The sequence below is a fragment of the Calonectris borealis genome, chromosome 2 (assembly GCF_964195595.1).
Source record: "Calonectris borealis chromosome 2, bCalBor7.hap1.2, whole genome shotgun sequence".
In the NCBI taxonomy this organism is placed as follows: Eukaryota; Metazoa; Chordata; class Aves; order Procellariiformes; family Procellariidae; genus Calonectris; species Calonectris borealis.
The window spans coordinates 122490195-122502842 of record NC_134313.1 but is presented as its reverse complement, the minus strand read 5'-3'; the positions used below and the strand labels follow the sequence as shown (position 1 = coordinate 122502842).

Here is a 12648-nt window from a genome sequence, read left to right as displayed (position 1 = left end):
GTTGTGGAGTCTCCATCCTTGGAGATACTCAGAACCATCTGGACATGGATCTGGGGAACCGGCTCTGGGTGGCCCTGCTTGAGCAGGGGGGCTGGACCAGATGAACCCCAGAGGTCCTCAACCATGCCACCCTCAACCATGCTGTGATGACGTGATCCGAGTGCTCACTCCGTTATACCAGAGCCGTATCGGAGCGTTAGGCTACAGAACCAGAGGTACGAGGTTTCAGCAGGATTATCGCAGTAATGTGAACCAGAACAGATCAAATTTGTAACAAATGCAGTAACACTGAACGCAAAAATCTCAGTGCAGAATAGGGCTCTTAAGCAAAACTGGTTTACCAACTACAAAGCTCATCAATGCATACCCACTTACCTTTTTATTATAATTTTAAGAGGTTCCCATGCATTTTGCCCACCTCCAACCAACTGCCCCAACTTCTGCCCCCAGGAGACTCATTCACGCACTCATTCATATTCGAACAGCGAGAGAAGCAAAGAATCCCAAAAGCTGAACAACTCTTTTATTTCCTGATGGCTTCAAGAAAAACCAACAAAAAAACCCCAAAACACAGATGTTGCAAAAAAAAACCCCTCACACAGCTTCCCACCTGCTTGCTCCCGCCTCCGCCCGCCCCCGTTTCCATCGGGGTGAAGGAAGAGCGGAGCGAAACCGGCCCAGCCCGGCACGGCCGCAAGCCGAGGCCCGGCAGCCGTGCCCTCCACGCCCGGCGGCAGGCCCCGGGGCTGCTAGGCCGCCCCGGGGAAGGGGCGGGAAGGACGGCACCCCACAGCCCCGCCGAGGAACCCCAAACACCCGCCTCGCCGCGCTGGGCTCCGCGCTGACGGGACGCTGGGCTGACTGGGCGGTGGCGGGGGGAGGGGGGGGTGCATGCGCAGACGGCGGAGCCGCGGAGAGGGGGACGACAGGGTCCGCGCCGAGCGCGAGGTCTCGGGGAGGGGAAGGGGGAGCAACGGCGGTTGCCCCGGGCAACGGCCGCCGCCGCCCGCCGAGAGGGAGGGGCGCCGGCGACGCGGCCGCGCAACGCCCGGGGGCGGGTGGTGTGAGTCACGTGAGCGAGCCGCCGCCAATAGGAGCGCAGCGAGGGCACTCGCGAGGCCTCGTTCTCTATGGCAACCGTCAGCCGGTAGCCAGCCGCCGAGCCCAGCCGCCGTCCGAGCGTCGGCGAAGGGGCCGCCATGGTGAGTAGCGGAGCCGCCTCCGGCCGTCAGTCGTTCGGGGCGCAGGATGGCGTCGCCCTCTGGCCGGCCTTGCTCCCCCACCGCGGGGCAGAGCCCCGCCCAGCACCGCCGTAGCCGTGAGGAGGCTCTCCGCGTCGGTCGGCCGTCGCCGTGAGCCGGCCTGCAGGCTGGGCAGGGAGGCGGCCCGTCTTCATGCGGGGGCCGCTGAAGGGGGCTGCTGCTGCTGCTGCCGCCTGCCGTCCTGGGCATCCGTGCCACCCCCGTTGGACCCTGCGGAGACTAGTGGGGCTTGGGGGTTTTGCAGGATCCGCTGCCCCGGTTGCTTAACTGCGCTTGGAGATCACAAGTGGCTTTGGCCTGCGCTTATATATTTATTTATTAGTTTAATGTCCTTTTATAGCTGCTCTCTGGATTGTGAGTTTTCAGCACTGGTGTTGGCGTATGTCTTCCTTTCTATCTGTAATGAATAGAAGCTTTTCACCTAACGAAAACCCAGCAACAGCAAAGGGAACATTAATCGAGCTTTTCATATGATCTCTCATTTGCAAGATGTGGGACTTTGTGGGAGACATCGGACTTGCAACCACGTTGTGAGAGCTTGTTTTATTGACTGCTATTGCCGTTTCCTAGACTGCCTTTAATTTCCAGGCAGTCGAGATCTGTGCTCACATTTTCAGTATCATTCATCCAGGTATCGCAGTATTGCATTTTCACTGGAGCTACCCTGCACAGTTGGATTAATAAGGACGAGATGGTGGGATTAATTGTTTTATCTGAGCTACTACATTGCTGTCTCCAATATCAGCAATACTAACTTAGTGCATTGGAGTAAATGAAACGGACTTCACCTTTGGTTGCATCAGCTCTCCAGGGATTGTGATTATAAACTTCTGTTCGTGCCCTGTTGTGCCTCCTTGTGACTTGTGCTACCTGCACAAGCAAGATTTATTCTAATGTAATTGGCCATGCCACTACTCCTTCTTTTGAAATAGAGGCATACAAAGAAGGGCTGGTTAGCCAGATCTAAAAATGCTTCCTTCTTAATTTGCCCTGGGAATATTTGTTTCTGGGCAATAGGCTGTTGAGAAACAAATTCAGATTCTTACTTAAGACTATATGGGAAATCTCAAGATTTTACGTATAAACTAACAAAGAAACATAACATGCTTTTCTGAGTATTTTTGTTAGTACATCTGTAAAAGATACATCATTCAGCTACATTATACGTGTGTACATGTAATACAAAGACAAATTTATCCAAGAGCTTCCTCTCCCCTATGGTCCTTCTGGTTCTGATCCTCTGATTGTCTCTGTCTCTGATTTTGTATGACTTTTCTGAGGGTACTGGTCCCTTGAGGACTTACTTCCAAGTACTGGTGCTTTTAAAGGGGGAGCACTTACGTGAGGTATATAGGGATTACACATATGAAAATATGGTTGTTTTTTAACATACTAGTTAACATGATAACCCTATGAAAGCAAGCACAGAAACTAGTCAGAAGGCAAGTCTTTGCAATACTTATGCTCCTTTTTACTTCTTTCAGTGTATATTTATCTTTGTGCTTATATCCTTATCCCCAGGCAGAGCTAGGCCTTAATGAGCACCACCAGAATGAAGTGATCAACTACATGCGCTTTGCTCGTTTCAAGCGTGGCCTGTGTCTCAAAACAGTGGATTCTTGTTTTCAGGACCTTAAGGACAGCAGGTACCGTGGGGGTGGGGGCTGGTTCTGGACAAGAATAAAGCAAAATATCCTAGCAACAATTGCAGGTTTAAATGCTTTATGGGGTGACTTTTCTCCATTTACATTTGTGTGTTCTTAGTGAGGAAGAAAGACCCAATAATTTTCCAAATGTTACAAGTTAAGTCCTTTTAAAACTAAGTTGTTCAAATTCTTAGGAATTAACATAGATATCGACAGCATGACATTGCTTTATATCTTGTTTCTGATGTCTAAATTTGATATAAGACTGTAGTGGAAACAATATTTGTGATTGTAATGTTTCCAAGAGAAAATTTAAATACCATAAACAATCAGTCGTGACATGGTCATCTAATAACTACTGTAAGTGGATGTTTTCAGAAGAACAGTGCATTATATTAGAGTGATACCTGTGCAGTGAGGTCTCATAACAATGCAAAATTGTTGCCTTTATCATACATGACTCATCTTGACTGCTCTGTTTAGACTTGTTGAGGAGACCTTCACAGTTGATGAAGTGATAGACATGCTGGATGGACTGCGGACTGTTGTACACAGTGAAGTGGAGTCAGAGCTCATAAATACAACTTACACCAATGTTTTACTTCTGCGGCAGCTCTTTTCGCAGGCTGAGAAATGGTACCTTAAGTTACAGACAGACGTCTCTGAATTGGAGAATCGGTAACGTATATTGGGCTCTACAGAATGCCCTTCAGTAATAAGAAGACTTTAGTGTTGACTGTTTGCCTTCTTTTCCTAACCATAGAAAGATGTTCTTTTACTATTGTATTGATGATAGGTTAGTTTCAAGTCTTCCATCTATAAAGTAGCAAGATACACAATAATTTCAAATTTGTCAGGAAGATGTTTTTATTGGTAATACTCTTACTTGTATTAATCAATTAAGAGCAGGTGATAGGATTTGATTAAAAAGCCTTTGTTGTCTGAGTAGATTATATTTTAATCAAGGTTGCTAAATCTTACAGTTCTAATGCATATACCATAACATTGCATGACATGATCTGTTGCATTTATTGTATTTGCATAGGACTTCATTCTGTACTTCTAATGAGAATCTTACATGCAATAAAGAGCATAGCATCAGCCTGGTAAAATGTGTTTCATAGCATAGCTCTTTTAGTAAATAAATGTGCCTCCCTTTATTTTTCTTTTCAAGAGAATTATTGGAACAGGTTGCTGAGTTTGAAAAGTCAGAATTTACATCTTCAAACAAGAAGGTAGAGTTTTATGTTAATCAAATCATAATCAAATGTCCTGTGGGGTCATGACATGTTTAAAATACTTAGTACTGACTCTTTATGCTTAAGAGAGAAAAATAAAAAAACCGCCCTTTTCCAAAACAACCTTTGAAAGTCTCCAAAAAGTAGCATTTTGCAGTTCCGCACCAAGTCTTACACTGAATTGCCTTGGCTGTTTCCAGATTGTGGATTCTGCACACCCAGGGCGTACCTCATAATCCTCATCCCAAAGTCAGCCAGACCAGGGATGTGTTGGAGCGTCTGCTCCTGGGTTCCCTTCCCCCTGGAAACTGGGGTAAGACTGGGACATTCACTTGTCCCAAGGCTTTGTCCCAACATGGAGTCAAGAGCTGAGAAGATTCCATGACACAGATACAACTCTACTTATCTTGTATAATTATGGTTGTACCTTATTTGGTTTGTAGCCTAAGTGTATATTTAGTTAATATATATTATATTTGAATACTTAAAAGAAGAAAATTATTTTGAGCTGTGTAAATATTTTTTACTCTTACAATCACTCAAATATTTTTTCTGTTTTCCTTAATCTTTTGTCTTTTGGTTGCTGCAGCATCGGTAGTCTTTTGTAAATTCAAGTTTGCAATCCTTTTATGTCTCTATGCAGTATTTTTGTTTAACTTTAGCTGAAAGTGAAGTATATAACTTAGGAGCCAAGGTACCAGTAAAAAATGAACTTGAAATAAAAGGTCATTCATTTGCTTTAAAAAGAAAGCTGAATTGACTGACAATAGTTATTTTACAGACTAAAGGAATATTTTTCTTCCTCCTAGAAATCTGTATAATTTAATTTTTTAACCTTTATTATTTCTTTAGCCCAGTGCAGATCTCATTAAACCAAAACTGGCTCCATTAAATGAAGGTGGGTCAGAGCTGCTAAACAAGGTAAGAACTTGTCTGTTCGTGCAGTTGTGGTTAATGAACATTCTGCTTATTCAACTGAACTGGATAGCTGTACAGTAATATTTATATAATGTGCCTGTCACTATATAGACATTAATGTAATATACCCCAGAATGTAAAGTAAAATGCTAATAAATTAATAAATATTGTAAAGCATCTTAAATTTATTGTGGGGTTATGGTCTCTAACATGTATTGCAATATTGATCTTCCTTTTGCAAAGACATTTTGGCCTTTGTAATTATTTATTTTTCCATTTAATGAGGAAATAAGTAGAAACCAGTATTCAATTTGTTCCGTGCAGCTGGCTGGCTTTCCAACAAGGAAATAAATTAAAATACATAGCTGGCTGAAATGATTAGGTTATCGGACGTTTTCTCTATCATTCAAAGACAATCCTGTTACATTTTAGTCTTTTTTCTTTTGTTAGTTGGTTAAATTCCTCCTAAAGAAACAGGCACTTAAAGAATTTGGAATTTACTAGTTTTGAAAATGCCTGATTTCCTACTTGCTGAAGATTTTCAGAATTACAAAACACATTCTCTTATTTGATGTTATCAATAGTAAGGTATTGAACTCATTCAGTTCAACTGAACTTTTTTAAAATACCACACTTCTTCCAATACACTTTTAGGTTATGGGCAGTCAAGAAATTTAGCGAGGAGTTGTGTTTTCTGTCTTCTAGCCTGCATTACCAAAATGGTCTGTCAAGTACAGTATCTGAATCAAATTTTTGTTACCCATTAAGATAATTAAAGCATTCAAGGATTCAGACTTGTATTTTACTTATAGATCAATGTAGTTCTCTTTCAAAAATAATTTCAAAATCTGTTTCACAACAGTTTTTCTTGAATATGTGCATCTGATGTCTTTTTTTCTCAAAAGTAATTAAAAGTTTATATGGTGAATTTACTCTGACTGATAAAATATGGTTATCTCCTGGGACACAGAGCACAATATGCAGTAACCTGGTATTGTCTCTTTTAAACAGGAATTATGAATAAATCCTTACTTGCCTGTTGATCGAAAACACAAATGTGAGCAGCAATGAGATTTGTGTCTCTGAACATGCAATTTTCTTTATTGTGAATCTTGATACTAACAAGATGCTGAGCTCACTATCTCAATTCAGTAAAGCATGTGCCAAATTTAAATGAACAGTCCTATATATTAGAATAGAATTGGAGACTTAAATTTCTTGCTGACTGAGGTAGAAAACATAATAAATAAATGGATTACTGATTTCTTATGAAGGCCATTTTTACAAGCATTTAGAAGCTTGTTTGCTTTCCCAAGCTATGAAACGTATTTTCTTACCTGAAATATTTGGAAAATTCAAAATAGCACAAGAGTGTTCACGGCCTTTTTCTTGTTCAGACAGTTGCCTGTCTCCAAGAAGAAAATGAAAAATTGAAGACCAGACTCAGGACCATAGAAACACAGGTAAATTCCCTGTAAGCTTGGATACTTAATACTGCTTACATATTGAAAAATATCTAAATAAGAATCCCATGGTTATTATTCTCATGTTTTCAACTAAAATGTGTTTCTGAGGTTTTACATTTTCAACGTATCACAGGCTACAGCTGCACTAGATGAAAAGTCCAAACTAGAGAAGTCACTGAAAGATTTACAGATGATCCAAGGAGATCAAAAGGTAAATATAATTAAGATTTCCCCTGCCACCACCCCAGTTTAACACAACTGTTGCCTGTACATCTAAAAAGTTGGTCTGTATGGTGTGTTTCTTTTCTGGCAAATACAAAAGTTCAAGTTAGTATCGTCATGTTCCTGCTGGTCTGTCAGTCAGCAGATAATCCAGAAAGTTGGTTGATTTTATGACACGTATTTTGTGTCACACAGACCGTGATAAATTATTATCAGAAAGTATTATTGCAGATACTGTCAGGAAGTAGAATTCCAGAGTTCATATTGTCAGAGGTGATATTTGTATTAACAGATACAAATTTATTTCTGTTTGTTTCTTCCCGTTTACTAATGAAAGAGTGATATCTAACCTGGTTTTTATAGCAACAATAAATAACTAATTCTTTCAAGCATTTGTCACACTTGATATTGACATGGACAAGCCAGACTTGCTGCTTCTCACTTCAGTCTTTAAAAACCTAAATACTTATATGTAAGTGTCCGGTGTCCTATATTCTTAAACATCAATTGAAATTTTGCTACAAATGTCAATGATCATGGGTCAGATGACAAATGTTGGATTTTATGTCGTTCTATCCATATCAGCGTAGTGTCAAAAATGGTTCACCATTTATTTTTACTACTTGAAGTTCTTAATCTTTTTGTAAATGAGGATTCAAACATGGTGAGTTGCTGCTGCAGAAAAAAACATGAGAAGCTAAAAATCATGCAGGTTGACACAGATAAATCTGTTCAGGTCACCTTAGTATATTTTTTTCATTTTGTACCTTTATTTTGTCAATAATTAGAATTTTCTAAAGTTTGTTCATGTGTGATTGTTTCTTAATTTAAAATATTTCAGTTCAAACTTTTAACAAAATTAGAATGCTTTAATCCTATTATTTTGAGAAACTGACTTTTTAAAATTCCTGCATTATTTACAGATTTGGAAGTGAAATTCAATATCATAAAACATTTCCACTTTAATTTTCGTATTTTAATCCTGATTTCTTTTTATTTTGCTTTCTAACTGGTTTATGGTATGTACTTGGCTTTCTTAATATGTTATAATTTTATCTAGTAACTTTCAAAATCTATATTCAATAATATTATTTAATGGGGAACTTGATTTATCAGTCATGGCAAATATTTTCTTTATCTGTTTTGTTAAGCCTTAAATTATTAAAGGTTTAAAATAGTAAAGGGGTTTATTAAATCTTGGATAATAGCGTTTGTAGTTTAAAAGACTGGAACCAAATCTCATCCTACTTTTCTGGTTAAACATGAATTGGCCTCAATGTCAGGGCTGCTGAGTAGCTTCAGCTTTCATGTCCTAATTTGCTCTCTATAATCTGTCACTTTCTTCTCCAGCTCTTACATTTTCTATTTACAGGCATATATATGTTGTTGAAACTAGCTAGTAGATATAGTGCTGAAATGTACTACTTTATTTAATCAATTAAAGTATTAGTTGTTTGGAGAAAATGCTAAATTTTTTCAGGTTTCACTTCATATTTTTATAGGAAGGTGTCAATAAAATCATATGAACCCAGTTGCTCATTAAAGCAGTAGTTTTCAAACTCTTTGGACAAACAAATGACTGTCAAACCACAATGGTTCTTAAGGACCAACTCGTAGCTCAGCCACTTTCTACCTTTTTTTTTTCCTTTGGTGGTTTTTTTAATAGTTTAATATGGTTCCACACACCAAGTGTGAACCATGGTTTTAGAGTAACTGCTCTGTTGGATCAGTTTAACTTGAGGATTTAGAATTTTTACATAATTGACTTATGTCACAATTTAGAAAAATGATCACTGTCTATTCTGATCTGAAACATTATACAATATAGTGCTTTTCAGCACTGCAGCCTTGGACTCCGTCTCAAAATTCAAAAAAATCTTTTCTTCTGTAGAGGTACTATTATCAAGTGGTTTCCTATGCTCAAATCTTACCTTCCACGTAGAAAAAGGAGCAGAGCTTCCTTAGCTTTAGACTTTTGTTCTTCTTAAGGTGCTGCTGGTTCAACCTCATCCTGGTCGTTATACTTTTGAGAGTTTGAACTTGAGCTTTTAAACCTGAGAGGGTTGGTTTTTTTTTTTAAATGGAAATCCATAGAGCAGTTACATGAATATAATGTTTTGTGACCCAGAACCGATGGCCAGAAGAGTTTGGGTTGTTTCTTCTCACAGGGAAACAGGAAAGTTGCTTCAGAAGTGACTGTGGAGGCTCTTTTTGTAATGCATCTGAGAACAGCGCAATGTCGGTACCTGACTGATAGTATGAGCCTTAACACTTTCATCCTTTCCTACCTGTATTACACTAACGGCTTTTGAAATGCCTGTGATATTTTAGCTGCTTTAAAAATACATTATAGCATAGACATTCAGATCTTAAACTGTAGTTTACTCTTTCTGTATGCTAAATAACTTCTTGTGATATGCTTCATCCTGTGGCTTCACCTAATTCCTAAAGAAGTGAAAAGTACCAGAAGTCGAAATCTCAACTTGGCAGAGGAGACATTCCGGCCATCTTTAAAATGCATTTATTAACAATTTTTTAAAGTTATAAATTAGTTAGTGCTTTAACTAATTTTTTTTAGTTGAAACACTTCTAATTTAGGCTTTACAGGAATAACATGAATATAATAATTAAAAATTAAGAATACCCACTTTATGTGGAATTTTGCACTTGGCGTTTTAAATATTTCTTCTCTTGCATTTGACATATTTTAAATATTTCTTCTTTCGAAGACTAACGCAAACCAGGATATCACTGAACTGGAGAATAAGGTGGCAGCTTTGAAATGCCAGTTTGAGAAGACTTTGAATGACTCTACTGCAAACCAAAAATTCTTGGAAGAGAACTTGGTGACAACAAAACATGACTTGCTTAAGGTTCAGGATCAGCTATCCACAGCTGAAAAGGTTAGCATTTTATGTAATGTAAAGATGAGATCCTTACTCACATTTTAACTGATTAGTAATTTAACAAGCATACACTACAGGATGCAGTTTACTGGGTCACACTTGTGCCAGCGTATTTCTGTTATTTCAGTGGAAAAACACGTTATACGTAAAACAGCAAAAACACACCTAACTGCATGATTATAACTAGATGAATACTTAAAAATTGCCCATTTGTCTGCATAAAAATTTTTGAATGAAAAGTGTACTCCCAGTCTTCAGAAGACTTCTAGCCTGATTTCAGTAGAAAATAAAGTTTGTGTTTCTCTGTCTCTCCCAGTAATATCATTTGAATCTACTAGCTGATTTCATCTAAATTTGTATAAGTTAGAGAAACTACTATTCTGAAACTCAAGGAGGAAAAGCAAGTCATCTTTTCTGAAAAGCATATTAGCCTGGTTTTCATAATATGTAAATAATATGCTGATGTTATTATTATGTAGGAATTAGAGAAGAAATTTCAGCAAACAGCTGCCTATCGCAACATGAAAGAGATTCTCACTAAGAAGAATGAACAGATAAAGGATCTACGTAAAAAGCTTTCCAAGTAAGTGGTGCTGTTCTGTCTGTCCAAACAGGATCCTCGTTCTGGTTCCATGTTCTGCTCCCATTTTTTTTTTATAAATGTGAAGCTGTCTCTAAAACAGACTATAAATTTTCCCTTAAAAAGAATTTCTAGTAGGCTGTTCCCTGATTTTTGAGAAGCCAGTCCTTTTAATGGGTGCTAGGTGAATAGGACTGATGTGTGCAACAGCAGCTACTGTGTAGCAAGCAATAAGAGAATTTAGTATGGAGAGGGTACAAAATATTGATGGGTGTGGTAGATAAGCCCCGAGGTGCTACACGCAGAGATACAGATGGGACATGTACCAGATGCTTTGCCATTATCTCATTTCTTCCACGCTTGTTTATGGGAATGAGAAGTCCACAGTATGTAAACAGGTCTAGGCCTGAACTGAATAAAGAAAGATGCACCCTGGCCATTATATTGCATAGAAGACTATCATCCTGCAGGTGTCAGGTGAGCTTTGGCAACAGGATGCCTTAGACCTATGCTGTAGGAGGACGGAGGTGGAACTTAAAACTTCTGTTTAAACTTCTGCCTGTATTTTGGGATTTGTGGGTAGGTTCCTGGTCATTCCCTCATTCTACTGTTTGGTAAACGGGCAAATTTTAAAAGGAGAAAATAGTCTAAAAAGTATATGCATTTGTCTGTGCCCTGAGTCATGCAGTGAGCCTTGACAGGAAAGCGTCACTAGTGGGAGTAATTTATTACTTAGGTTTCATGTTTTCTTTAGAGACAAAATGTCTCTTGGGTATTTTCTACTCTGTTTTAATGATTTGATTTTTTTTTTCCTTTAAATCCTCAGATATGAGCCAGAGGACTAAAACACCAAGAACATCTGATCTATCAGAAGCTGCCATAGAAAGAAAATGTAGACTGGTATTATTTTCAATAATTTTTGTTTTGAATGGTATATTTTTTTGCTTCTAGTGCTTAAAATAACTTTTTATTAATACTAATAAGATGGTGAAACTCCTGTCTTACTTCCTTATAAACCTACAATTTATAGGTATTAGTTTCTGTAGTCATGTTTTTAATTGTTAACCATCAACATTCCTTGAGAAATAGCAAACGGGAGCTTATTGAAGAACTGAGACCATTCTCTACAAAAAAAGGAGTTTATTTTTGTTAAGAAAAGAAAAAAAGACAAAAAATAAGCATTAGAGTTTTTTGATGTTTCTGAGGTGGAAACTCCCGTTGTTACTTTTGTATAGTTGATATAGCAATGAAGTGGCATTATATGTGAAAATTGCATGAGTGGAAGTAAAAAGTAGGAGGAAAAAAGGAAACACGCTGATTCTGTAATGTTATTTCACAGTGGACATGTCATACCGCAGCAAAATGTGGTCAGTAACATTTTGCTAGAGGGTGTTCATTAGATAGTGAGGTAAATATGCTTTATAGTGGAAGTGCTGGACCCTTTCAAATAAAGCCACTAATTGGAGTTATACTTTTTCACTTGAATTTATTTGAAACAAATTTGAATATCAGAATACAGATTCTGATTTTGCCAGTATTCTTAACGTTAAGATGATAAACTGAAAAAGTATAGGGAAGTTGCTAATGGAACAACTTTCTTGGGAAATAAGTTATTTTAGATGCTTTCATCTCCTTTCTTATTGTAACCTCAGCAGAAAACAGCTTACTTTTCTCAAGTCTTTTGCTTGTAATCCTCTGCCTTGCATTTATCTGGAAGCCTCCTAATAGTGCATTCTATTTGTTCATCTGTCCCGGTTCATATGTATGTTGTATTTTACTCCAAATAAAACCTTTATGTTTTCAAACACTTAATCTTTAAGGAGCTGGGTTTTTTATAGGAATGTTTTGTACAGCTCTTTTTTTAATATCTGTAGAAAAGAGTGGCAGATCAGTAAAGAATCGTGCTAGAAATGCGAACATGTAAATTACAGACTCATGCCCAAAGCCACACCACATCAAACAGCTGTAAAAAAGTGTACCAGCGGCAGGGCTGGGAAAACGCTGGGGTATGCGTAAGTTACAGAAACTGGCATTTAACAGCGCTTGTCTCGGGAGCTGCTTGAACTGAAATGGATGATTTTTCCTCATTCTTTCTCAAACAGGCAAAGCTGTTAAAATTGCCCAAGCAGTGATGCCCCAGTGAAATCTGCCATACACTTGCAGTCCATAAATTCTCTTGTTGTCCTTTTTCCCCCACTGGTTAAGCAAGATTGGTTTAGGATAAAGTCCTGTATCTAGCATGATATTATTGCTGTAGCACAATAATAGGACTTTACGGGGTGACATACTCCTCATCCGGTGTCAGTTAAATTAATGAAAGGTATTATTGTGCTCCTTGTGCAGTCACTAAAATGTTAAGTTCTTAATAGGGATGTACCAAAGAGCTTTCTGGCCTGTGTTTGCTCAGAGC

General features: G+C 38.5%; 1 protein-coding gene across 3 annotated transcripts; it reads left to right on the top strand.

The window, feature by feature from the left end:
- Nucleotides 1-1070: 1070 nt before the first annotated feature.
- Nucleotides 1071-12045, top strand: LZTFL1 (leucine zipper transcription factor like 1). Of its 3 annotated transcripts, none has more exons than XM_075143227.1 (10): nt 1071-1202; nt 2784-2908; nt 3392-3586; nt 4083-4143; nt 4999-5067; nt 6462-6527; nt 6664-6741; nt 9482-9655; nt 10138-10241; nt 11065-12045. In XM_075143227.1, the coding sequence occupies exons 1-10, from the start codon at nt 1200-1202 to the stop codon at nt 11081-11083; spliced, it is 894 nt and encodes a 297-aa protein (XP_074999328.1). In that variant the 5' UTR covers nt 1071-1199; the 3' UTR covers nt 11084-12045. The 3 variants fall into 3 exon arrangements, with proteins under 3 accessions (XP_074999328.1, XP_074999329.1, XP_074999327.1); XM_075143228.1 differs by having other exon boundaries at nt 1187-1893; XM_075143226.1 differs by lacking the exon at nt 1071-1202 and adding an exon at nt 1499-1792.
- The last annotated feature ends 603 nt before the right edge of the window (nt 12046-12648 follow it).

Coding starts and splice junctions, on each gene's coding strand:
- LZTFL1 (XM_075143226.1), top strand. CDS start 1,733: ATGATCTCTCATTTGCAAGATGTGGGACTTTGTGGGAGACATCGGACT. Junction 2,909..3,391: donor CAGGACCTTAAGGACAGCAG/GTACCGTGGGGG, acceptor TGCTCTGTTTAG/ACTTGTTGAGGAGACCTTCA. Junction 6,742..9,481: donor TGATCCAAGGAGATCAAAAG/GTAAATATAATT, acceptor CTTCTTTCGAAG/ACTAACGCAAACCAGGATAT.